General features: G+C 37.3%; 1 protein-coding gene across 9 annotated transcripts in view; it reads left to right on the plus strand.

Annotated features, from left to right (window-relative positions):
* DOP1A (DOP1 leucine zipper like protein A) overlaps positions 1 to 26,344 on the plus strand; it is a 63,087-nt gene that overhangs the window by 34,286 nt on the left and 2,457 nt on the right. For 5 of the 9 annotated variants that reach the window (XM_048934839.1, XM_048934838.1, XM_048934837.1 and 2 more), the window contains 22 exons: positions 817 to 969; positions 4,305 to 4,405; positions 5,654 to 5,913; positions 6,579 to 8,586; positions 8,684 to 8,795; positions 9,420 to 9,602; positions 11,687 to 11,812; positions 12,790 to 12,924; positions 13,515 to 13,570; positions 14,039 to 14,143; positions 14,639 to 14,705; positions 16,249 to 16,393; positions 16,657 to 16,736; positions 17,285 to 17,394; positions 17,502 to 17,651; positions 18,016 to 18,077; positions 18,507 to 18,659; positions 19,875 to 20,011; positions 21,177 to 21,232; positions 22,130 to 22,294; positions 23,736 to 23,865; positions 25,690 to 25,749. In XM_048934839.1, coding sequence (XP_048790796.1) covers positions 817 to 969; positions 4,305 to 4,405; positions 5,654 to 5,913; positions 6,579 to 8,586; positions 8,684 to 8,795; positions 9,420 to 9,602; positions 11,687 to 11,812; positions 12,790 to 12,924; positions 13,515 to 13,570; positions 14,039 to 14,143; positions 14,639 to 14,705; positions 16,249 to 16,393; positions 16,657 to 16,736; positions 17,285 to 17,394; positions 17,502 to 17,651; positions 18,016 to 18,077; positions 18,507 to 18,659; positions 19,875 to 20,011; positions 21,177 to 21,232; positions 22,130 to 22,294; positions 23,736 to 23,865; positions 25,690 to 25,749 — 4,554 coding nt within the window. Of the gene's footprint in view, positions 1 to 816; positions 970 to 4,304; positions 4,406 to 5,653; positions 5,914 to 6,578; positions 8,587 to 8,683; positions 8,796 to 9,419; positions 9,603 to 11,686; positions 11,813 to 12,789; positions 12,925 to 13,514; positions 13,571 to 14,038; positions 14,144 to 14,638; positions 14,706 to 16,248; positions 16,394 to 16,656; positions 16,737 to 17,284; positions 17,395 to 17,501; positions 17,652 to 18,015; positions 18,078 to 18,506; positions 18,660 to 19,874; positions 20,012 to 21,176; positions 21,233 to 22,129; positions 22,295 to 23,735; positions 23,866 to 25,689; positions 25,750 to 26,344 lie in introns of those variants that run through there. The other 4 variants (XM_048934845.1, XM_048934843.1, XM_048934846.1 and 1 more) reach the window with 2 other exon arrangements.

Below are 26,344 nucleotides of genomic sequence, written 5' to 3' on the forward strand. Positions count from 1 at the left end.
TGTTGGGTCCTGCACTTTGGTCACAATAACCCCATGCAGCGCTACAGGCTTGGGGATGAGTGGTTGGATGACTGAAGAGGAAAGGGACCTGGAGGTGTTGGTTGATGCTCGGCTGAACATGAGCCGACAGTGTGCCCAGGTGGCCAAGAGGGCCAATGGCATCCTGGCCTGCATTAGAAATAGTATGGCCAGCAGGAGCAGGGAGGTAATCGTCCCCCTGTACTCAGCACTGGTGAGGCTGCACCTCGAGTACTGTGTTCAGTTTTGGGCCCTTCACTACAAGAAAGACATTGAGGCCCTGGAACGTATCCAGAGAAGGGCAACAAAACTGGTGAGGGGTCTGGAGCACAAGTCTTATGAGGAGCAGCTGAAGGAGCTGGGATTGTTCAGTCTGGAGGAGGCTCAGGGGAGACCTCATTGCACTCTACAACTTCCTGAAGTGAGGTTGTGATGAGAAAGGGTCTGGCCTCTTCTCTCAGGCAAATAGTAGGACCCGAGGAAATGGCCAGAAGTTGTACCGGAGGAGGTTTAGGTTGGACATTAGGGGAAACTTTTTCTCTCAGAGGGTGGTCAGGCACTGGAATGGCTGCCCAGGGAGGTGGTGGAGTCGCCGTCCCTGGCAGTGTTCAAGAGGCGTCTGGATGAGGAGCTACAAGATGTGGTTTAGTGCTTGTGGTACTGGGAATGGGAAGGTGGTTGGACTAGATGATCTTGCAGGTCGTTTCCAACCTTGTGATTCTATGATTCTATGATTCAAAACAAGGTATGATACTCATTCACTTGTCTCTCTTACAACTTCTGTTTTCATGTCCAAAGCATATTGCTTTAACTCTCTGGGACCAGTTGGGTGATGGAACTCCTCAGCATCATCAGAAGAGTGTGGAGCTCTTCTACCAGCTGCACAACCTTGTACCATCTTCTAGCATTTGTGAAGATGTTATTAGTCAGCAGCTGACTCATAGAGACAAGGTAAGCTGTATGTGTGGTTACTGAAAGATGGCTTTATGTGTATAAATAGCGAAATATATTTGGAAAAAGGACTTGGTACCTCAGAGGAGGATGTAAATGAACTTCAGAATTTTAAGAATGTCGCATTGTGTTGGAAAGTTTGTTTCAAATGTTAAAAAATATTCTTATCTTACATGCAGAATATTGGATTCTTCCACCCTGACACCATGACTTTCTTTCCTATATTTTCACTGGCAAGAAATTTTAGCCTAATCTCTGTATCTGATCCGTGTTTTCATGCTGTCTTGCTGTTTCAGAAATACATAAAAAGGGTTCTTAATGATAGTTCTCCTAACAACTCCTCTTTCCCTGAACAGCTTCTTTATTTTTAAGGTCCCTTCATTTTGCTGCATCCTTACCACCTTTTTTTCTGACCTCTGGTATACTCTTTCCTATTTCACCTGACTCTTGCATCTTCTTCTAATAATTCATCTAAAGTAGAGTCTGTGCTTTTCTCCTTCTTTACCTTCACAATATGTGGAGAAAGAGAAGAGGATTTTTTTTTTTTTTTTAAACTACTTTGTCCCTTTTTTCACAGGGGGGGCTTTGATTTCTTCTCTCAGCACTGTGTGGATCCCTGTCTCTGGGTCAAGGTGCCCTCCTTATCTGCCTTTCTGTTTGTCACTGTCTTCCGTCTAAAGCATGAGATTTGCTTTCAGTTCTTTTCCTTACAGTGAGAAACTGAGTGAGTCTGCTGAGTCTGATGGTATTATTTTATTTCTGCCTTGTATCACTTCTGCCATGTATCCTTTCTGTTTTTTGGCAGCAAGTCTTTTCTTGTCTTTCTGGCCATTCATGCATTATCTGATTATGGTTCTTTCTGTAAAAACGAATGTAAATATCAGAGAAAAGAGTAGCTTGTAAGTGTATTTTACTTGCAGATCCCAAGAGCTGCGCTGTATGCTTGAGCTTCCTCTTCTGACATTTCTCTTCATTAATTATTTGCATTCCTGTGAGATTCTTTTTTTCCTTTTAGGAAGCAAGGAGGTTACAGTAACTAGATATCCTCATTGAAGAATCTTCTTTACAGTTATGCAGCCCCTCTGTTTTGTAGTTATATCATTGAAAGAGTTGAATGCTGAGTGTTCACATTTGTCTGTCCTACAAGCTACTTACTAAACTGCTGTAACAATAATTGTTAGGGTTTGTTTGTTTTGCATCTGTCCATGGGAAATGTGGTGCTAGCCTAATCCTCTCTAAGTGATGTGGCACCTGACATCTGAGTTGTCTGTGTACCTTTCTTCAGTATGCTGCTAAAGCTTCTCTTTCCTTGAAGATCTTTATTTTTCATCGCTATCTCCTCTAAACAGCCATGGAGTACAATTTGAACAGAACCTCTTAGTGAAAAGAATGCTGCTTCTTTGCCTGTATGACAGGTGTTTGTTTTGTGGTTCTTATTTTCAGCTTGTCCTATTTCTTGTTCTGCTGACACAGGCTATCATGTTTGCTCCTAATGGTGGATCAGTGGTGGAATCAGTGGATTTCTCCCATTTTCTTTTGCTGTTCAGAGGTTGCATGACTCACTGCTGGCTGTTTTTTAAAAATTACCTTGGCTATCATAATGATAGCTTCTGTTTTGCTGTCATTTTAGCTAGTGCTTTAAATTCTTAAATAAGTGACCTGTGTTCACAACCCCAGCAGAATGAATTATAGGCCACTCCTTGCTTACATACACTGAAATTTTCAGGTTGTGTCATTTAGCAGAAGTTGCCTTTCTGCCTTTCTACCAGGGTAACCAGGTCAACAAAAGCAATTGTGAGCCAGTTTGTTAATCACCGCAGTTCACAGTTTGGCATTTTGATAAAGCTGCTGATGAGTTACAGTTTAAAGTATTGTACTGGTCTGTGAACTGCTGTGGGACATTCGGTCATTTTTGCTAAATGTAAAGTGAGGAGAATAACTTACATCTTACCAGCGTGGATTGCAAGGGCTTGCATGGAGTCCTTGTGGAAGTGAAATTTTCTTTTTATTCAGCAAGTTTTAGCAAAAAGTTTTGTGCAACTGTAGATTTTGCAGCAGCTTTTTTTTTTTTTTTTTTTCCCAGAAATCACATTTTTTTTTCTAAATAAATGCTTTTCTTTCCAAAGTCCTGTTTCATTTATTTTAATGAACACCTGATGCAGTGCATCATTTTGTGGTTTTTGTACATTTTTAGTTTTTATTTTTTGTAGCTTTTACTTAAAATTTGTGTTAAAGTGGCAGATGTGAGTTGTTGCAAAGCTTAAACTGCATGTTATAAAATAGGTGTGGAAGTATGCCAGATCATCACAGTTATCACAGTTTGTGATTTGGTCTCATGTGTGTAAGTTTCACAAAGAAACAAGTGAAAATCTCAATCAGCATCTTGTCTGACTTTTGGTTACTTAGTTTAAGCTCTGATTATATTTGATTTTATTTTTTTTTTTCAGCATGACCATCCTGATTTTCATACTTTGCTTGTTCAGTCCTGCAAGTGACTAGTAGCTTCCTTGTCTCTTTAATAAAGCTATTTTTAACAGATTTACCCAGATGTTCTTATCATGGTGTGGCATTCACTGTTGTGTTTACAGTTTTGCTCAATAACTCGTTCCTTGACCAGCTGCAGTGAAGAGAGAAAGGCATAACAATTGTTAGTTTAATACCATTTTCACCATTAAATATTCTTCAAGTTACTAGCAGTCATTGGAAGTCATCTGCTGTAGTAATCATGTTTTTTTTGTCAACAACAAAACTATGTGTTCCCTAGCAAAAATTGGTATCTTCTTGATAAATTCTATCATGTATAGCGAGGGAATTCTTATGTCTCCCTTACCAACACATTTTCATTCCCTTGTTTCCTTGGTTACTGTGTTTAATCTCATGATTCCAGACACTACAATCTGGTTAACTACCCCTAAGTGTTTTTTTCTGTCTGCCACTCTGCTTCTGTATCCTTGAGTTTTTCTGTTTAACAGCTTGTGTGTTTCTTCCTGCTCTCTCTTTACCGAAGTTCTAGTGGAGATATAGATAAACTAACTGAAAAAAAGAGACATGTAACTCATGAGAATAGGATGAGTATTGTTCAAGTTAATACATTGAGTATGACTTGAAAATATTCTAAATGCCTGGAAACTAAGGCAGACAAGGTCAAGATGAAGAGAGGGGACAATCTTTAATGTTCACAAATATATGTTCTCTCTTATTGCTTTTACTATTAGAAGACAGGATTTGAATATATAAAGTTGGTAAAAATACATACTTGATATTTTAGATTGCTCTATGCCCAGTTGTTGTCGAAAGTTGCTATACTGTGATCTAACTTATAATTTGATTCACAGAAGATAAGAATGGAAGCTCATGCAAAGTTTGCAGTACTATGGCATCTCACTCGTGACCTTCATATTAACAAGTCATCGTCCTTTGGCCGTACCTTTGACAGGTTAGTGATGGCAAATGTGATCCAGTTAAAAGTTTTGAGGCAAAATTGCTTTAACTAAGTCATACTGGCACCATATAATGTTTAGCATTTATGAAATACGATGTAACTGAGAGCCAGAAAGGAAGCAAACAAAATAGTTAAGCAAACTAATTTTCACAGTGATGATTATGGAAGCTGTTAAGTTTTTTTTGTTGGTGATAGAGTAGGATAGGGAATGGTCACGTAATGCATTGATTCCCAGAGTGGTTCACTATTTATGTATTGAACATAATATTTAAGTTCTTAGTGTGATTTAGGTTTTTTTTTTTTTTAAAAAAAAAAAGGCAAGAGAAGTCCACACAAAAATGAATTACATGAAAACAGAAAGTAACAAGAAAAAACTAAGGAACATTTGCAAGTTAGCAATAAAAGTTATTTTGTTTAATCTGTGATTTATGTACAGTGTCACACAAACAGCAAGGGATCTCCTGATCTCTGATGTCAGGCTGCCTTAGAAAGAACTGAATGATCTGGACTTTAAACTGGACTCATCTTCCTCAGATGACGTAGATGTTGTGGGAAAATCCTTACTTGATTTTTTCTAGTGCATACTTACCTGTAGGAAGCAGATTAAAAGGGTTATCTCTTTGCCTTGATTCTGTGACTCACTGCAGAAGTGATGGTAAATTCTGTACTTAGTTCTAAGAGCTTCTGAAGTTGTATCACTGGAGGATGTGGAACAGTTGGTAAAATTTGGAGTCCTATATATAAAAATACATATTATTTTCCCCCAATTTAGGAAAGGGTAATAAAAGCTAAAACTATAAAAGGAAGAAAATAACAATGGTAGGAAGAACTGAAATGCCAAATACACTTCTGTCAGTTCTTGAAGAGAAGTTCCTTTAATGAATTGTCTTCTTTTCATTGTAACTGTGTGAATTAGCATTTTATGGTTTTGTGCTCTGATAGCATTTATAGACAACCGAACCTTGCTACACTCAGAGCTGAACAAATACTTTGAGTATACTACTATTACTGCCTTTTTTTTTTGTTAACTGACTTTATTACTAGCTTTTCCTGGCAGTTTCTTAAATAGACTAAACTAAAATGCAAAACCTAGGATTGTGGAGTTCCAAAGACAATAGTGTTTTATATGGGAGGTATACTGGAATACGTTCTAATGCGTAGAGATTTGTCATGTGTCAGATTCAAACGAGATTATACTGGGTAGTATAGAATATGTGAGGTTCATTCTTCTTCCTGTTCTAGATCTCTGTTTATCATGCTGGACAGCCTTAACAGCTTGGATGGTTCTACTTGGTCAGTGGGACAGGCTTGGTTAAATCAAGTACTTCAAAGACATGATATTGCAAGAGTCCTTGAGCCTTTGCTCCTACTGCTTCTTCATCCAAAAACTCAACGAGTTTCTGTTCAGCGAGTACAGGCTGAGTGTTACTGGACTAAGTCTCCCTATCACCCTGAAGAAGAAAATGAAAAACACTTTATGCAGAAGTTTAGCTGTGCTGATGGTACGTACAAAAGAAAACTCTACAAAGTTCATTAGTTAATTTTTTAATTTGCTATCTACATATTTAAAATACAAATTTTGTTTAGCATAATTGGCAAAAAAAAGTGTGACTGCTGCTTACGTATGCATTTATGCATGTTTTTTAATTCAAATCTAGGTGCCCCAAGTGCTTCTGAAGTTTAATTGCCCTAATATATTAAGGCAATATATTCGTATTCTCATGCAAAGAATGTTTTATGTCTTACGGAATTCAGTAGAAGCTTAGCAAAGAAGTGAAATACTTTTGTGAATTAGAACAAATAACGTGGAACTGACTGAAAACATACTGATTCAGTTTAAATTTATTTTTTATATATATATATATTGTATTTATTTTATTGTATATATATATTTTTAAATTAAATCACAAGTAGGTATGACTGTTATTTCTCCTGAGGGAATTATGTTGTTTTACTAAGGTCTAGTACTAAAGTAATCTTGCTTGGTTTATGCGGATATATTGCTTTCTTATTAATGTTTTCTTCTTTCAAGAAAAAAAGATCTATTGACCATGCCTTTATATAATTAGAAGTCTTGATAATAGCTAAAATTCTAAATTTTAATTTTAAATTCTATTCTGAGAAACAAAATATTGTGTGTGATATTTATTGTTTGTTTCTCTTCAAGCATTTACTCATGTGCCTGTAAGCCAAGGACAACTTATCATACCTAAAGAAGGCAATGAAAAACATCTTGCTATGGATGAAATGGAGAACTTCAGCCTGACTGTCAATCCTCTGAGTGACAGACTTTCCTTGTTAAGTACCAGCAGTGAGACCATTCCAATGGTTGTGTCTGATTTTGACCTTCCTGACAATCAGGTTGAAATACTGCAGAGTTCTGACTCAGGCTGCTCTCAGTCATCTACTGGAGATAATATCAGTTATGAGGTGGAAACAGAAAGCCTGAGTGCTCAAGATAGCTCTCAGACTCTCAGAGAAGATTCACCTGATGAAATTGTGCAGCAAGTGGTTACTGATCTTATATGCAAAGTTGTAAGCAGTCTTGGAGAAGAGAATGAACCAGTTAAATACAGTCTCCTCTCTGAGGATATTTCATGTAAATTCAGTCCTTTGGATAATCCTGAAGAGGTGACTAAAAGTGAAGAACAAAATATTCAAAGTAGCCAAAGTAGTTTGGTTAGTAATGACAGCTCCCAATTATTATCAGCGTCAACTGAGACTGGACTTGAGAGCTTAAGAGATGAAATTTCAAGAAATAACTCTTCACCCTGTATTACAGCAAGCCAGCAATCCCTCTCTGATCTCACTCTTACTTCCACAGAATCCAAGTCCAGAAAGCGAAGCCACAGTAGTATTCAGTTCAACTTCAAAGGAAAACTACCAGAAAAAATGTCAGAGAAGGAAACAATTGTTAAAGAAGCTGGTAAGCAACCAGGTGCAAAACCAAAGGTGAAAATAGCCAAAAAGAAAGATGAGGAGAAGAAGAAAGCACAAACAGAGAAGCTTAAACAAACAAATGTGTTCTTCAGTGATGGTCTTGATTTAGAAAACTGGTACAGTTGTGGGGAAGGAGAAATTTCAGAAATTGAAAGTGATGTGGGTTCCCCAGGAATGCGGAAATCTCCCAACTTTAATATCCATCCGTTGTATCAACATGTGCTGCTTTATCTTCAGCTGTATGACTCTTCAAGAACTTTGTATGCTTTTTCTGCAATTAAAGCAATTCTGAAAACAAATCCTTCAGCTTTTGTAAGCGCTATCTCCACTACCAGTGTCAACAATGCATACACTCCTCAGCTATCACTGCTCCAGAATCTTCTAGCCAGGCATCGGATATCTGTTATGGGCAAGGATTTCTACAGTCACATCCCGGTTGATTCGAACCATAACTTTCGGAGTTCTATGTACATAGAAATTCTTATCTCCTTGTGTTTGTATTATATGCGGAGCCACTACCCTACTCATGTGAAAGTGACCTCGACAGATCTAATAGGAAACCGTAATATGCAAATGATGAGTATAGAAATTTTGACGCTTCTGTTTGCTGAGTTGGCAAAAGTTATAGAAAGCTCTGCAAAGGGTTTTCCTAGTTTCATTTCGGACATGTTATCTAAGTGCAAGGTTCAGAAAGTGATCCTGCATTGTCTGCTCTCATCTATCTTTAGCGCGCAGAAATGGCACAGTGAAAAGATGGCTGGAAAAAACATAGTGGCTGTAGAAGAAGGTTTTTCTGAAGACAGCCTTATAAATTTCTCTGAAGATGAATTTGACAATGGCAGTACTCTACAGTCGCAGCTTCTAAAAGTACTTCAACGGCTGATTGTGCTGGAACATAAAGTAATGACTGTGCCTGAGGAGAACGAAACAGGCTTTGACTTTGTCATAACAGACTTGGAGCACATTGGTCCCCAGCAGCCAATGACTTCTCTTCAGTATTTACATTCCCAGCCAATAACCTGCCAAGGCATGTTTCTCTGTGCAGTGATAAGAGCTTTACATCAACACTGTGCCTGTAAAATGCATCCTCAGTGGATTGGCCTTATCACTTCCACTTTGCCTTACATGGGAAAAGTTCTTCAGAGGGTGGTTGTTTCTGTGACTCTTCAGCTCTGCAGGAACTTAGATAATTTAATTCAACAATATAAATATGAAACAGGATTATCTGATAATAGGTATGTGTATGTAGAGGCATATAATCTTGTAAAATGTATTTGATTGTGTTGAATTGCTTTGAGAAACTCATTTAAAAAACTGTATTATCTGTTTTAGACCTATTTGGATGGCATCAGTCACTCCTCCAGATATGGTTCTTACGTTATTGGAAGGGATTACAACAATAATTCATTACTGCCTCCTAGATCCATCAACACAGTATCATCAGGTAAACTTACTTGGTCATGTGAGAGGTTCCTGTGCAGTGTATTTCCTTGCTGATATCTGTCTGACAGTTTCTGACTGGATTGTATTCATCATGCAATGTATCAAAATACTATCTTTTTTCTTTTTTATATTCCTTTTTTTCTCTTAGTCAAGCAACATTTTTGATCTCATAGTCTCTTAGAAACTGGATCCACATTCTACAACACTTCTGTCCTCCTGTTTCTGCTGTCTTGTTTTTCCTTTGTTGTTTTATTTTTGTTCTTATTTGCCTTCTTTTCATTTAGAAATAACTGAAAACTGTTTGTATGTGCAAATCTCAAATTCTGAGATAAATGTTTTGCAAAGACTTTGACATGATACAAAATTGCTGTAGTCATCCTGTGTTCACATACCACGTGTTCAGAATGCATTCCGTACTGAATGACTGAGAATCAAAAGATTCTTTAATTGATTATTTGATAGACTCAACTTGTGCATACTGTACAAATCATTGGAACAGTGTTTTGGAAAAGATATCAAGATGTAGAGCTTTCTTGTATATTGTCTCAATTTATGCTATTTTATTAGTGTTGTTTAATGTAGATATTTAATTCTCTTCCTCCTCTTTTCCCCTGAAATCCACTAGCTTTTGGTTAATGTAGATCAGAAGCACTTGATTGAAGCACGCAATGGGATTCTGTCTATCCTGCATATGATCATGTCTTCTGTGACATTGCTGTGGAACATTCTTCACCTAGCAGACTCCTCAGAGAAAACTGCTGCTGCTGCTGCTGCCTCCGTTACCACTATTAATCTTGGGTCAACAAAGGTCAGAATATCAGGGATAACATCATTTAAATTGTTCCTAAATACTTTTTGTCAAATAAATCCACTTGCATCTCTTAAATGTAAACTGGCTTTTAACACGTTTGTCCTAATCTACCCATCCTCCCAAAAACAAGGCTTTCATAAATGGGTATTGAATCTACTTTTAAATATTACCAGCTGACAACAATTCATCTCCCCTGTTTTTCTACAAAAAAAATTACATCCATCCTGAATAATACTTGAGCCGTTTAAGCCACCCTTTTATGCTTCAAGAGATGTGAAATACTCATCTAAAATCTTAGTAAGAGAGCTCTCCTCTTACAACACCTTGAACTTGGGCATTTTTGAACTAGTTCCTTTGTTTATTCAGTGTCCATACAGTGATGTCACTATGCATGGGGAGAAATATCCAAGCAAGCAGTAAGCCAGCAACTGTAATCTAGAAGACAATCTAAGTAGGGAATCAAGTAGGACCATACTGAGAATGCTGCCTAGGGCTCTTATTGGAAGCACTTCAGACTTCTAATACTGCACATTCTTAAATATGAAATTGTCATTTAAATCTGAAATGTTTAAAAATGTTTTCCTCATAGTTAGTCCAAATACACCAAGTACTGGTTTTGATGATTCTATTTTACATCCCTTTCAACCTTTGTCGTTCAGGCTGAAGGAGTCATAACTCCTTGTCTTAAGACTGCATGTCTTTCCACAAACGTTATCTGTGGTTCTATTTGGACTTCCAGTAGGGCTTCCTACTCAATGGCAGGAGAAGAGTCTGTACTTCTGGAAGGCACATGATATGCACTGCTTCTGTGAAAATAAGAAAAGCTTTTGTACTCCAGTTCAACATGAACTTTTCTGTAAATCCCAGATTTTCTTTTTTTTGCCCAAATCCATAGTATTCAACAGAACACCCAACATGTGCTATGCATGAAGAAATCCTTTTTAAGCCTGGCAACCACACTTGTGGCAAGTGCACACTCAAACTCCAGGATTCTGTATAACAATTTCTTGCAGGCTTATACAATTTCTGCTTGAATGTATGTGGCCAGACTAGAAATGACTTTCAGAAAACAGATGAAGTGCATTTTTCTCAGAAATATTTCTGTCATAAAAAAAAATCTGGATGAAGGACAGGATGAGAAAGTAGCGTAAGGAAAAAAAAAGCTCTTTTTTTCCGACCCAAACTTGCCTAAAGAAGGATGGCACACACATGCTGTTGAGAGTTTAAATAATGAATATTTCAGACTCCTAGAGTAATGTGTTCTTTTTTATATAATTCTTTTCCTACTACTTAATTTTTATCTCACTTTTACAATAAAGTCTATCTCTATTTGTAGATGCAAATGTTTTCTTTCTTCATAATTCTCATACACAGTTGATAGTTATGTCTCCACTAATGTTCATCTCCTGACTGTACATACCCATTTCTTCCTCTTATAGGTCACTTTCTGTATCACTAATCTTTCTTGTTTTTTATAGTTTGAGTTCTCTCAGCTTGTGTACATTTCTTGAAGTAAGGTGTCCAAAACTGGACATGGTACATGGTATCTTCTTTCAGGGTAAATATTATATGTCTGTCATGAAGTGCTGCTGTTTATGAATGCTCTTCTTTTTCTCTTCCCTTGCAAAGTTGTCACAGTGACTTTGTGATCTGCTGTAATCCAGAAATTTTGTTTTTATGCAGCACTGCTATCTAAATACTTTTTCATCCTGAATAATTAGTTGTTTTTCCTCTCCCTTTGCATGCAAAGCTCAAGTTTGTTACTGTAGTCTACCTTTTTCAGGACATTTTTCCAATTTGTCAGATCACTTTGATTTCTGTATTTTCCTTTCAGTCTCTTCCCTCTTTATTATCATTTGCAAATTTATGGAGTGTATTTTCTCTTCCTTCATCTTAGTCATTAGTAAACTGGTTGAAGAGTACCACATCTAAAGCAGAGCTTTATGAACCCTGTTGAGTGCATTCTTCCATTGTCACAAAAAATTAGCGATAGTTGCTGTCCAAGTCTGGCTTTAGTGCTAGTTGTTCTACACGTAATGCAGGAGTGCTTATCTAAATGCTGGTGTTATTTCATGTTTCAGAATTTGAGGCAGCAGATTCTTGAGTTGTTGGGACCAATTTCAATGAATCATGGTGTTCACTTCATGGCTGCCATTGCATTTGTATGGAATGAAAGGAAACAAAATAAAAACACTTCCAGAACAAAGGTATGTTTATATTAACACAATCCCTTCAAATAGCAGTGATAGCTTTACATGATTTAAAAATGATAGGGCTAAGATTTCAGCATTTCAGTGAAATGGAAAATATTTTTAACTAGCATCTGTACCTTCAGGGAATTACCAGTGTAAAACCTTGCATTTTTTTCCTATACCTTTTTAGACTCAAAAACTATGTGTGCCAGCAAAGCTGCACCATAGCAAAACTAGAAAGTAACAATTTGTTCACAGACTTAATAATGCAGATGCAACATAAATGCCCTGATAAATAGTTGAGATTTTTTTGTTCATATATCCTATTTTGACAGCCACAGTCTATCAAAAGCATGATTTTGTTGAACGAACTGTATTCATAGTCAGATGTCAGAGTTTAATCTCTATCCTTTTTATTTGTCCAGATTTGCTCAAATAGAATATTAGCTGCCTTTTTGCTTTTGAAGCCACAATTATGAAGCTGCTGCATATATGTTATACTTCTGGTTTTATTTATGTAATTATCACAGATGCTGCAGCAGAACTTATGTTGTCTGTCTCACTGCCCTTCTCAACCTCTGTAGTGCATCTTTTTAACATAATACTCTGTTTGGTGATGATTCTGTAGAATCTTTTGACTTGTATCATGCCCTGGCTAGAAACCTACTGTAAAGTTGCCTCTAACATATCAAGTGTAGCTATTTATATTTCAACTCTTAAATTGTCAGAATATTGTTCTTTGCTTCCTAGAAATTTACTCCTTTGTAGAGCTTTCTTAAAAGCACCATGAACAGGAAAGACAACTTACAAAGATGCTTTGTAGACTGTAAAAACATGATGCTCTGCAAGGCATTTGTGATCAGGATCCTGTTTCTCCTCCATCCATATAGTTGGTCTCATTCCATTTACTTCAGAAGCAAGCCCATGAGGCAAAATGTCTTAATCTTAATATAGGCTATGTGATGATAATGCAACGTATCTGATTCTTCCAGGTTATACCTACAGCAGGTGAAGAACAGCTTCTGCTGGTTGAGCTAGTTCGGTCTATCAGTGTTATGAGAACTGAGACTGTTATACAAACAGTGAAAGAAGTTTTGAAGCAGCCTCCAGCCATAGCAAAGGACAAGGTATGTAAACTGAGGAAGTGCTGTTTGTTTATTTAATGTCTTCTTACCAGAACTTAGGACACTGATAATATAGATACTTCATGAGCAATATTGAGCAAATAGTTATTCTCACAGTAAGTACAGGAATTTTGAATATCTTGTAGATGGATCAACTTTTGGAGGGAAGCCATTAAGTCAATACCATTTTTTGAACAGCTCTAAAGTCCTGTTTCATGCTTCTGTATTAACTGTTTTGTAGCAATAGGTTACTTACATGAAGGTTACTTTGTTTCTTGAACTGCCTTCTGGACACAACACATAGGGTTTAGGATGTTAAAGAAATGAGATTTTAAAAATTTAAGGCAATTGTCAAATCTATATCCATTATAACCTATCTTTCCAGGTTTTCTGAATAGCGTTCTCTGATTTTTCTAGAGAAGGCCTCTCCAAATTTTATAGAGAGATGCCTCAATAGATATTCATAAAACCCTGTTAATTAATTAATTTGCATCTTCAGATGTTGCGATAACACAGTGTTTCCATTTTTGCTGTAGCAAGAGAGGAGCAAGTCAGTTTGTTCTTCTGACAGTTTTCATATCTTTTTTGCCCAGAAACATCTTTCACTGGAAGTCTGCATGTTGCAGTTTTTCTATGCTTATACTCAAAGGTAAGACGAAAAGTTAAATGTGTCTTGATGACAGAGATAGGTGGACAATCTGAATGTTTTATAACCTCTAGGAAGATAAATTGCCACTTCAATATAAATCATTTTGAATTGAAGGTATTATAAAAAAATAAAAAGGGGTTTTGTGAGTTTCCTGATTCTGTATCATCTTTCTTCCCATGTCTAAAAATCCTGCAGGAAATCTCCTTGCAGCATAAGGAAAACTGATGTTAATTGTGCTATAATCCATTGGTTCTACACCAATCTTGTTTTTATTGTTCTTCCTTCTTGCTCCTTTTCCTGATGTAGCTCCCTAATAATAAGCAGGGGGAAAAAAACAATCCCACAGAAACTTGTGTACGTGTTGATTAACATTATCTGATAGGAGAATTGTGAGGTAAAAAGAAATGTCTGGGGAGTACCTGAGCAAGACATTGCTATTTTTATTGTTGTCATTGTTTTATATTTCAGGATTCCAGTGACCAGCTTAGTGGATAGTTGGGCAGCACTGCTACTTCTGTTGAAGGATTCCATCCAGGTTGGTCTTCCAGCTCCAGGACAGTTCCTCATACTTGGGTAAGTGCACTTGATGTTTGCAGTTTCCAAAGAATCATAGAAGCATGAAATGGCTGAGGTCAGAAGGGACCTTAAATTCCATTCAGTTCTAACCCTCATGATGTGAGCAGGGCTGCCACCCACCAGATCAGGCTGCCCAGGGCTGCATCCAAGCTGGCCTTGAATGACATCTAACCTAAACCTCCCCTCTTTTTTTTTTTTTTTTTTTTTTTTGTTTGTTTGTTTGTTTGTTTGTTTGTTTAAAGCCATTCCCCCTTGTTCAATCACTATCTGCCCAACAAAAAAAAACCTGTCTCCTATCTGTTTCTAAGCATCCTCTAAATACTGGAAGACCGCAGTGAGGTGTCCTGAGAGCTTTCTCTTCTCCATGAAGAGAAGCTTCTAAAGAAGCTCAGTATAAATGTGTGGAATTTGTACTGATTCAGATTTGCCCTGGGTTTCAAAATAACTGAATAACGTATTATACAATCTGTGTCTACTTCAATTTATTTTCAGTGTTCTTAATGAGTTTATTATGAAAAATCCAAGTCTGGAGAATAAGAAAGACCAAAGAGATCTTCAGGTGAGAAATTTTTACATGTTTGACTCTTTGAAAATATTGAGAAATAAATGCTGAAGTTGGAAGAAATATTTGAATGACAGTGCTTTACTCAAGAGATTTCTCTCTGTAAGAGTATTCCTTAAGCAATTAATAAGACAATTAATAGATAAACTTCACTTATTAGTTGACTGCTTTATTTATTGTAGCTTCTGAAGAAAGTTTTCTATCTGTCCAGGGACTGATGCTCAATTTTGGGCTAACATGTCCTGAAAAATATTATACCTTCTGAAAATTGACTGTTCCATGGAGTTGATTAGTGCCCCTTTGCAGGGAGAGACAGCAGCCAGGTGCTGCCAGTTTTCCAATGAAACAGTTTGGGAAGCGAGAGGGGGTTGCAGGGGAAGGTCACTGGGGGATGTGGAAAAGGCAGAGGGTGGGAACTGTTAGAGAGCTGGTCAGTAGCCAAAGGGTTGTGAGGCTGAAACGCAGACTGAGAGATAGACATCAAAAATGTGTTTGTAATACAACAGCCTTTATTAAACTTGCTAGCCTTGAAGCAATGTGCTCTTTGCTGTTTTGTTTAATATTTATTTCCCCCAATTAAGTGTTTGTGTATTCTCTTTGTGTGTGTTCTTATTTTATGTTTCTAGTCAGCAGGGCCTTGCCTGTTCTTTTAATTTTGTCATAATTTTTCGTTCCTAAAATATTCTTTTTACTAGGTTTCCTAAACTCTTTTCTCCTTAAAACAATAGCTTGAAAAATTCTAATGGGGAGAAGGATATAAAGGAATTATTTTCTCCCTCTCACAATAGAGGTTCTGTTATTATTAAAATACTGAACTTTGTTTTAATATGTATGTAGCAGCATGCATTCATATGCTCATGTTGAAATTATGCTGTGGCTTGTTCCCAAGTACCTAATTACTAATTAACATTTTTCTTGGTTAACAAGCAAAAGCGTTTGGTTAGATATGCCTGTGGTTCAGTTACAAGATGATGTGATAAAGTCCTGTTGGCAAACATGCAGAGTCCATCCTGAGTTAGGCAATTGTTCGTAGACAGAATACAGTTTCCTACTGTTGTCCAAATACTAGAAGTGCCAGTAGATCAGAGCTTACATTTCTCTTTCAGTATCTTTCTTATCTTATGATGAGAATGTTGCTGCCACAGCCAGCTGTGTGTTCAGAGCTGTAGTCAGTGCATGTGATTAGAAGGGATTTTATGAAAACACTGTAGTCCACCTTTCTCACAGGAGGATGTATTCAGCATGGATTTTTATTCTATTGGCTTTCTTGAATGTACTAGAATTACCTCATGTATCAGTTCTGTACTCTTAAGCGTATCTCTAGTGTCTTCTACTTAGTACTGTTCATAATCTGTTGAAGACTATCTCATTTTCTGTGATGTTCTTAATCACAGAATGAACAGAGCAGTATTTAGAAGTGATTTTTAAAGCCATCCTCTACCTAAGTAGTGAAGAGTTTTTCTACGGAAACATCTGTCAGGACAATAATGTAGCTCTTTCGCTGAAAGTTCCTAAAAGCCTGTTTGTTTTTTTTCATCAGGATGTAACACACAAGATAGTGGATGCTATTGGGGCCATTGCTGGTTCTTCATTGGAACAGACTACTTGGTTAAGACGGAACTTAGAGGTCAAGCCTTCCCCTAAGATTATGGTTGATGGAAACAACTTAGAATCAGATGTTGAAGGTAGTTTTGTTCTCATCCTTTTTATCCTAAATGAAACTTTTAAATAAATATTAATTATCACACCAGGATGAACAAAGAGGACAGCTCTACCATACTTGAATACATTAAAAATGCTTCAGTATCGTTGAAGCCTTATTGCCTTACACAGTGCATCTGGTGAAGTCTGTATACCTTCAAAACATATGTTGTTAAAATATGTTTACAAGGTGAATAATGGCTGGAGAAAAATAACTTTGGACTTCATTACTGTTGTCTTCATTTAGATATGTTGTCTCCAGCAATGGAAACTTCAAGCATAACTCCATCAGTTTATAGTGTCCATGCACTGACCCTACTTTCTGAGGTAAGTATTTCCTCAAGTGTAATAAATACTGCCTTATAATAATCTTTTCTTGCTGTGAAGGGCTTGGAGAATGAGCTTTGATGGGAAACACTGGTGTGAATGGATTCTGGTTCCTGTCATGTAACAATAAATGAAACTTTGTTATTAAGCTGATTATAAATATACAATGAAATTAATGTGAAGTAGAGCGTGCCTTTTCAGATGTGTGGTATGGGTTGCTGCTCTGCTGGAAGACTTTGCATGTTAATAGATTGTTTTTGTGTTATTTACTAATGATAATCACAGTCAGTCCTTGGAATTTTTCTTTCACAGGTTGTTTTGTGGAGTTATTTGTCCAAGAGCTGATGCTTCTGTGTTTTAATATTTGTTTGTTCTAAAAAAAGATTAAGGGACATTTATACTTCTGGATTTTGTGTAGTACCTGAAATGTGATCAGTTCTATCATAAACTTGAATGTTCAGTGAAGGACATTATAGTGTAAGTTGCTGTGTAGTAAATAAAAGGTAGTTTGAGAATGCAGAATAACATAACTTCCTCGCCTGTTGCAGGTTTTGGCTCATCTCTTGGATATGGTTTTCTACAGTGATGAAAAGGAGAGGGTTATTCCTTTGCTTGTAAATATCATGCACTATGTTGTACCCTACCTCCGTAATCACAGGTATCTTTAGAATGTATTCAATATATGTAGATCTCAACAGCCAGTTGAAACTTGATGAGTGTTTGTCAACAATTTACAATTCTTTCCTGATGACTTATTTTGTTTAGTGCTCACAATGCATCCAGCTATCGAGCCTGTGTTCAGTTATTAAGCAGTCTTAGTGGGTATCAGTATACAAGGAGAGCATGGAAGAAGGAAGCATTTGATCTCTTCATGGATTCTACCTTCTTCCAGATGGATGCTTCTTGTGTTAACCAGTAAGGCTTTTCTTTTGCTGCCTATATCGAGCATTACTGCAGGTTTTATGTATGCAAATCAAAAATTTCTAACAGCCTTGTATTGAGAGAAATATGGAGGGATGTAGTGTTGTAGATTACCTCTTAAATTATGAAACTCATTTACCTAATGTGTATTCCTTCTTCTTTTTCTCAATTTTAAGATTTTTTTAAAGTATTTTTTGTGAGAAAAAGCAATAAATATTTATAGTTTCAGATCAAATCAAACTGTGCAGTGTAATTGGTACTGTAGAGAGCTTGGAGCTGGTATTCGTTAAAAGAACAAGAAAAGCTTCCTGTAAGTATTTCTCACTTTTTTGACTTGTGTGAAATCTTTCTCTTTTAGCTGGAGAGCTATTATGGATAATTTGATGACACACGACAAAACCACATTCAGAGATTTGATGAGTAAGTATTCAGTGATGTAGCAGTGACTTTTCTCCAAGGAAAACTTGTAGAGGAAGAAAAAAAGAAGGGGAGGGGGCTGGGAGGAGGAATAAGTATTTTGAAGAAAGCACTTGTTTGGTGTTTATTCCAGTTTATTTGAATTATCCAGTATATTTCTTTCTTTCTTTGAAGTACTTGTTTCTAGTGATACATACATAAGATCTTCTGAAGTGAGCAGCCAAGCCCAGCTGCACTGTGTATACCTATGAGTTTTCTTTCAAACGTATATTTGAAATCACTGTTTTTAAGAATGCATATTGCAAAATATGCATCTTCTTAATGGCTGCTTTTGAGCTACATTAATGCAATGAATGTAAGAGTTATTTGCTCCTTTAAGTGAAACGAAAGGGAAATTTAATTTTAATCTGTGTTACTCATTATCTCTTTCAGCACGAGTGGCTGTGGCTCAGAGCAGTTCTCTCAATCTCTTTGCTAATAGAGAAGCAGAGCTGGAACAGCGTGCTATGCTCCTGAAGAGACTGGCTTTTGCAATTTTTAGTAGTGAGATAGACCAATACCAGAAATACCTTCCAGATATACAAGGTCAGTAAAAATGTAGCAGTTCATAGAGTTCTTCTGGAATCTGGTTGCCTGAGGAATTATTTGTATAACAGGATAACAGCAGGTAAATTTGTTCCCTGGAATGAATATCTGTGCATACTGAGTATGGAATTACTACAGATTTTCCTCAGAACACTTTTAATCTTACATGATTACAAAGTACATGGACTTTCATTACCAGTTCTCTAACAGATTATTTACTCATTTGTCATTTTACACCTTGATCAATGTCCTCGGACAACCAAAAAGTGCTCTTTGACATGGTAAATACTTATATCTTGAGTGTTCATCTAGGGATAAATACAAAATCTGACCTTGAAGAGTTTTTGAATACGTGACTTTTATCTGCTGCTCTGTATATATATATATATATATATATATATATATATATATATCCCATTTATTGCTGAAGAATATCTCTTTAACTGACCTTTTTACATGATTGGGAATGAAGTCTGGTTGGTTTTCTTCTAAGATGATGCAAATAATTATGGAATCTTCTTGATATGTTATCTGCTAATGCTACCAAAGCAGGCACCTTGATCTCTTCCTCCACACAGATAGTCAGTTACATCATCTTCCTGATTACATTTGTTCCAGGGTTTATTCCTTGGAGATGTTTTTTGTTTTGTTTTGTTTTTCCCAGTCTGTCAGAAGCTGATTTATTATGCTCAAGGTACAAATAATTTTGCTGCTCTGAACTGCAAAGTGCATGTATTGGCTTTACTGAAAAATTTCTTTAATTATTGCCTCCGTATTGAATGCACAATGGTGCTTATAGTTAAATAGTGTATTATCCTTGCATAATATTTCATATACTGTGATGATGCAGCTTTTTCAGTAATATATATTTTAGTTGTTTGAGCTGTTATATTTTTTGGAATCTCTTGCTGTTATATTTTTTGGAATCTCTTTACTCCTTTTTCTGGAACAAGTGAAACTGCGTAAAATGAGCAGGTGAAATACTGCATTTGGAATGGAGAAGTTTAATAAAAATACACTGCAGTTCTGAGGTTCTTTGTCAGTGTAAGTGGCTGCTTGCTACAGCTTTATTCTGTCAATATAAAGAACTAATGAAAAATATTTAAAACAAAACAAAAACAACTCAGGTGAGAGTAAATGCAGGAGTAAGAAAATACTAGCTGGAGTTACTCTACTATTCTGATCTGAGGAAGCTTTCTTGGCTTTTTGTTTCAGAAAGATTGGTAGAAAGTCTTCGTTTGCCACAGGTGCCCACCCTTCATTCCCAAGTGTTCCTGTTTTTCAGAGTATTGCTTTTAAGAATGTCTCCGCAGCACCTTACTTCTCTTTGGCCTACAATGATCACTGAACTGGTAAGTTGCAGTTAGCACATGTTATCTGGAAGACTGGTGCAAGCTGGAGATGAAACCCATATCCGTAATGATTTTTAAAAAATCTTCTTTAGATACTATGCATGTAACTACACAAAATAGACACAAGCAAAAAACTTATTTTTGTAGTCCATTTTTTCCAACCAAACAGAACACCTGTTGGCTTATGTTACTGAAGCCGTTCAGGTGTCTCCTGACTTAAATTTGTATTTACCTTTGTGGTTCCTGCTTCAATTTCTACTTATGTACACGTACCTTTTCCACCATTCCTAGTCCTTGTAGCTACTTCCATGGTCATTCCGCCCTTTTTCTCCAACAACAAAGCTGAAAAAACTCTTAAAGAAAGAATTGGAATCCATGCTGCGTTGGCAGTTAATGGTCATTCAGAGCTATTCCTATTCCCGAAGCCAAAACTCAAATGACTGTGCTCAGTATCCAACATTGGTCCATGAACCTGTAGGTGAGGTAGTTTGTAAGGCGTTAACAAACTGGCAATCAGAATCACTTGGGATTTTTCTGATATCTGTTGGTGCCTAACCTAGCCCTTAGTTAACCACTGATCTAAGCAATGAATTAGAAAAGCTCTAAGGAGTATTTTAAAGATCAAGAGCATTTATTTATTTATTTAAAGAAGTACATGCATTTGTTTTTAAGCTTGTCAGCAGTATAAGTAGTAGAAATATCATTATATTCTGCTAGAACTGCTAAGAGCTAAGAACAGTGTGCCTCTCTTGTTTCTGTGTTGTACCCTATTTATTTATGCAAGCTGCCTCAGTCAAGAAACTGTTTCCATCGGACAAAACTGTGTCATCTTCAGGCATTCACACCTGAGCTTGGCTGTTTTTTTGTATAATTCTTTCTTGTCATTTCCTTTAGGTCTTGCTCTCTGCTGGGCTCCCTTTCTAGGAAATTCTGATTGTAAAAGAGTCAGGTCTTTATGCTACTTTAGACTGTATATGAGTTTCAATTTCCACATGCATATCGGTTCCAATTTCCACTTGCAGTACAGGAGTTATTTTGTCATCCAAGAATGGAAGTAGAGGAACTGTTGTTCAGAACTTTAAGGGTTATTACTCACACCTCCCTACAGCATTTTCCTGAGTAGCAGTCCATTAAAAAATTGTATTAAAATACATTTGGTCTTCAGGTGCAAGTGTTTTTACTGATGGAGCAGGAGCTCACTGCAGACGAAGACATTTCCAGGTAAACTTATGAACTTCCGCTTTTCTAGCTTGTTAAATGTCCTGGCATGTTGATGGGCTGTCATTTGTTAGAATCATTTGTCTTACAATTGCCAAGCCCAAATGAAAAGTACAAGTGAAGAGTACTCCAGTCTGACTGCAGTGCCAGGAACACAATCAGAGTAAAACAAACAAGCAAAAGTACCACTCCTAACAACTTGTTCATAAACATCTAGGGTAACTTACACAATGCAAGTGTGCTAGTTCTTTGTGTCTTCCATGTAAAATGACACTGCTTTTTCAACTCAAATAGGCATGGCATGACTTTAGCTTGTTTGTTTCACACATATATTTAGAATAAGATTGCAAAATTGTTACTTTTCTTTAATAAAAAGGTAACATCTTCTAGTGTTAGATACAATGATGAACTAGATCTTTCTATCTTGTTTTACTGTTAATTTCTATTGCATCTACCTTCTGCATAGTATGATGCATTTTCAGTCAATGCTACCAATAGAAATTGATTTCTCAAAAGAATAAAGAGGGATATTTGCGCAAGTCTTGTTCTTTGTTTTCTTCCTAGCTTCTCTTTATTCTTTTGAATAATATTCTGTAAAATAAAGTAATGTCTGCTTGGCTGCCAAGCTCCTTCTTAATTTTGATGACTGACAGGAATCAGATACAGCATAATATACTTTTGTATTTTTATATACATATTTATATGATTTTTATACACATACACACACTCTTACAAAACTCCAGCAATAGCATAACCATGCAATATTCTATTTTGATTTATGCATTTGGGATTATTTTGGGAAGTAAAATGTTTTTAATCTTTATAAGAGCAAACACCGGAGGATTGGCCCATAGAGTGAGAGGCAACATCGGCTCACCTGTCTGTGGTACTTTATTTTAGGACTTCTGGCCCATCTGTTGCTGGTCTGGAGACAACGTACACAGGGGGCAATGGTTTCTCCACATCCTACAATAGCCAGAGATGGCTGAATCTGTACTTGTCTGCTTGCAAATTTCTGGATTTGGCCTTAGCTTTACCATCTGAAAATCTTCCTCAATTTCAGATGTGAGTAGAAGATGCTATTATCTGAGTTTCTGAATGTTTTACTGTGCCTCTTGGTAAAATTCTGCTGTTTAAAACCTTTGTTTTCCTATTTCCTTTCCATTTCTGGCCTTCATCCTGAGTAGCCTGCAGTCCATCCCTTACCAGTGTCAGAGTGGCCCCCAGAACAAATAGAGCTATGTAGCAGATGATTTTAGGCTGTTTTGACTTAGCCTCTGGCTGGAGATTCTCCACACCTCTGAGCTAATCAACAATTTATTCAAATACTTTGCTTTTCCAGTTGACTGATGGTATGATCTCAATATGACTTCTCTTAAATTACTCCTGTGTGATCTGACTGAAATACGTTGCAACAAATCTGTTTGTTAAGGGGATCCCATAGGTTGCGTCTGGGCAGCTGTGTTCACGTGTACAAACTGCTTTCTCAGTGCCTCTGCGGTCCTATCTGCTGGAAGAACTGAATGCAAAACAATGCTGGGGATTGTAGAAGAGACAACCCAGGACAAAACAAAGCATCTCGTCTCTTCCTATACGTGGCACAGTAGTGACTGTCCCTGGCACATCTCTGCAGATGGCTCGAGTTGTCCTATTGTTGAAAAGATTCTCGGGTGTGCTAGATGGTACACGGACTTGTGCACATACTGTTCAGTTATGCCCCACAGTATTTCTAAATCTAAAGCTAATCTTAAGAGTTTCTTGTTTTATTTACTGAAGATTTGATTCATAATTCTTTCCAAGCTTTCTATGCTATTTTAATCTCTGCCATTAGGCTAAAAATGTTATTGAGGTCATCGCTGCACATTTCTGGAGAGACACTAGTCATGCTGGATAGCTGTCTTTTACAGCATTCTCACAGACTGGGACTGAAGCCTTCAAGGCAGAAACTTTAATTTCCTTTACAGAGTAAAATTCAAGCTGCTGTTTTTTACAGTGCAGTAAGCAGAAGAGAAGGGAATAGTCCCTTTTGTCCTTTGGCCTATGAATAGGTAACAGAAATGAATTCCTGTTATCGACACAGTATATTGAGTACATTTGATGTGTCGTAGTATCGCAAGTGTGCTGAGAACATTTGGTGTATTACAGTAAGTATCACAAACATGCACATGTTTTGTGCAACTTACATATTTTGTAATTCACAATTCCTTTTGGGTTTTCTTAGACACAACAAAGATGTGAATATACACACTTCTAGCTTCACTGCCTCAGTTTTGGCATCCTTAATACTTTAATAAACTCTAATAGAATAAGATAACTCCATTTTTCTTGGCCATATCTCTACTTTTCAGAAAATGATTTTGCTGTTCTCTCTTGGCAAATACTGAGTTTTGGCTTTTGTTCCTCTCTGACATTTCACTAGATTTTCTCAGCATCTCATGTTCTTAGATCTAGCTGAAGAGCTGTGCGTTCGGTAAAGATAATGTCTGCTTGTGTTATCTCATGGCAGGTATCGCTGGGCTTTTATTCCAGAAGCATCAGATGATTCAGGCTTGGAGGTACGAAGACAGGGAACGCATCAGAGGGAATTCAAACCTTATGTGGTGCGCCTAGCAAAACTGCTGCGAAAGAAAGCAAAGGTATGCCACTGCCATCCAGTTCTGCCTGCATTGAAAACGTGCAAGTACAGAAACTTGCAGCACTGTCTTGTGATGTTGTTGAATAGATGGGAGTATACATAGTGTGGGAGATTTTCATTAGAGTAATCTCAGGCCAGCATCAGACAAAAACTGTAAGTAGGTATTTAAAAAGAGTCACTATGGTCAATGGCTTTGAAATGCATTTTACTTTCTACTCAAGTAATAGCCCAGAATTTCCTGATTAGAAGTCTAATATAGACATAAGTCATTTTTAGATAGCCAGTTATATATGTAGGTAGTAGAATAATTACCTTTTGAAACAGTAAAGCTGTTTTATTTATAATAATTGCATTTAAGTATGTAGAAAACCATTGCATTTCTAAAAATGACAGAATAGTATTGAAGCAGTGCACAGTCAGGACAGAATGAGTTTTTCCTCAGAGTAGTTACTGTGAATGGAAGAAGGAACAGAGCAATGGAAGTGGTTCTAGAGGAAATTTTAGCTGCATAACTTATAAAATGGGAGCAGAATTAGAGCTATCGTTATTGGCACATGAGGTATGTCAAAACCTAAGTTTGGCTGTGGCAGAGGCCTGGTCAGACATTGGAAGCTGACCAAACACTGTCCAGAGGAGCTCCTGTCTGCTGCCACAGGGACAGAGCATTGCTGTCAGATACCTTGCTGCTCCTGCTGTGAGTACCCCCAGGCAGGCTCTCAAGTGGGACAAGTTGCTGTGTGAGCCTGGGAAATGAGGAGGAAGCTCAAAGGCACCTGGGAGGAAGCTTTGAAGTTTCATCCTCAGGGATCCCTGTATCAGGATGGCATGGTCAGGGCTGTAGCAGGGATAGCTTACTGTGTTTACAGTCTGTTAAATGTGTTCTCTGAACAAATAAACAATTACTGATATACAAGTGCCTAAATAGAGAGGTTTAGAGATAACTTAGTTGCAAGCAAGTCTGAACTTAGCTAGCAAACTTCATGTCATAGGGGTAAAGAAACCACTTGAAGCACATGCACATTCTTACTTTATTGCCTTTGGACAATAAAACTCTCTTCCTCTCACCTGTAAAAATGAATAATGAGCTCTAACTGGCTGATTTAACTGAGATCCTTGAGCTCTCATGTTCGATCTAACATGCTGTACCTGTTAGAAGGTTCTCGTATTCCAAATAATCTCTCTGCACAAATTAGGAAACACATGTGATGTATGACATACATGCTGGTAAGTACTGTATGTTGAGATAGATGCTTGAAGTCAGGACTTCCACAGCATGCATCAGAATGCAAAAGGCTTCCTGAGATTTCCACAGCCTGTCAGTAGTGGTGGTAGTTGCACACTGTGAGCCATAACTGGAGGTGTGAGGATGAGATGAATGTGAGGTGATGAATACTGATTTCCAGACCGCTTCTTTGTTGCATGCAGGAGAACTCTGTTGCATATAGCTGTGCATTTTTCTTAGAAAATATAGTTTCTGAGCAAACTGTTTCAATTGACTTTTTCTTGGAGCTCTCTAACTAATGCTCTTGTTCCCTTCGTATGGTATTTCTCAGGCTCTGTCTGAAACAAATGTGCTTAAAACCTTCCTTTGGCATTACTGCAATGCACAGAAGAACAAACTCAGTCGCTGTTACTGTGTAGCAGTGTCCCAGAGCCCCAGAGTCTGTGGTTTCTAGATGATGGGCTCTTTGGGGCAGGTGAATTTTGCTTCTTTTTTTTCCTGCTGAAACACAGCACCCAACCAAGCAACTGCACGGCCTTCATGGCAAAGTCTTAGTATGATATGTGAAATGCAGTCTGAAAGTTCTCCTCTTTCCTTCCACAGGACAAACAGGAGGACTTTAAAACGATGGTTTTGGAGGGATTGGAGATGGCCAAGCATCAGGTGAGGGTGGCCTTTGATGCTTGAGTTGTGAAATAAGCTCACCATAATACTACCATCACCTCAAGGCCCAGGGTAGCATTTCACTTCCAGAAGGAAATGAAGGAGATGAGTCTCTTCAGGGTTGAGGGGTTTTTGAAGGGAAGTAACTGTAAGGGCCCTCATTTTTATAGACGCCACATAATTTTATTTTTGTTTTCCTACATGAGTTTAACAGTTTTTGTTGTAAAACCAGTCATCTTCACAAATCATTATAAAATGAAATAATTATTTCTGCCAACGGACTAGTGTGGATCCCTGATCCAATCTCTGTCAAATTAACTGTTGCTCTGAGTATCTGAGGAATCAGTGGTGTTTGCAAAGGTACTGCTGTGTAGCATGCAGAAAGTGTATTTTACTGCTCGGAGGGAGCAGCAGTATTTGCACGTGCACCCATTTGGTTGGCTGCTGTGTAGCACTACCACTTGCTGCATGCTGGGGGTGGGCTGCAGCCATCACTGGGTTGTGCCAAGTGCTGCAGAGACCAGTGCTGAAATGTCTCCCTTCTCTGAATCCAATGTGAAAGCTCTGAGGGAGAAATCTTAAAGCTAAAAACTCT

The sequence above is a fragment of the Lagopus muta genome, chromosome 2, assembly GCF_023343835.1.
Source record: "Lagopus muta isolate bLagMut1 chromosome 2, bLagMut1 primary, whole genome shotgun sequence".
In the NCBI taxonomy this organism is placed as follows: domain Eukaryota; kingdom Metazoa; phylum Chordata; class Aves; order Galliformes; family Phasianidae; genus Lagopus; species Lagopus muta.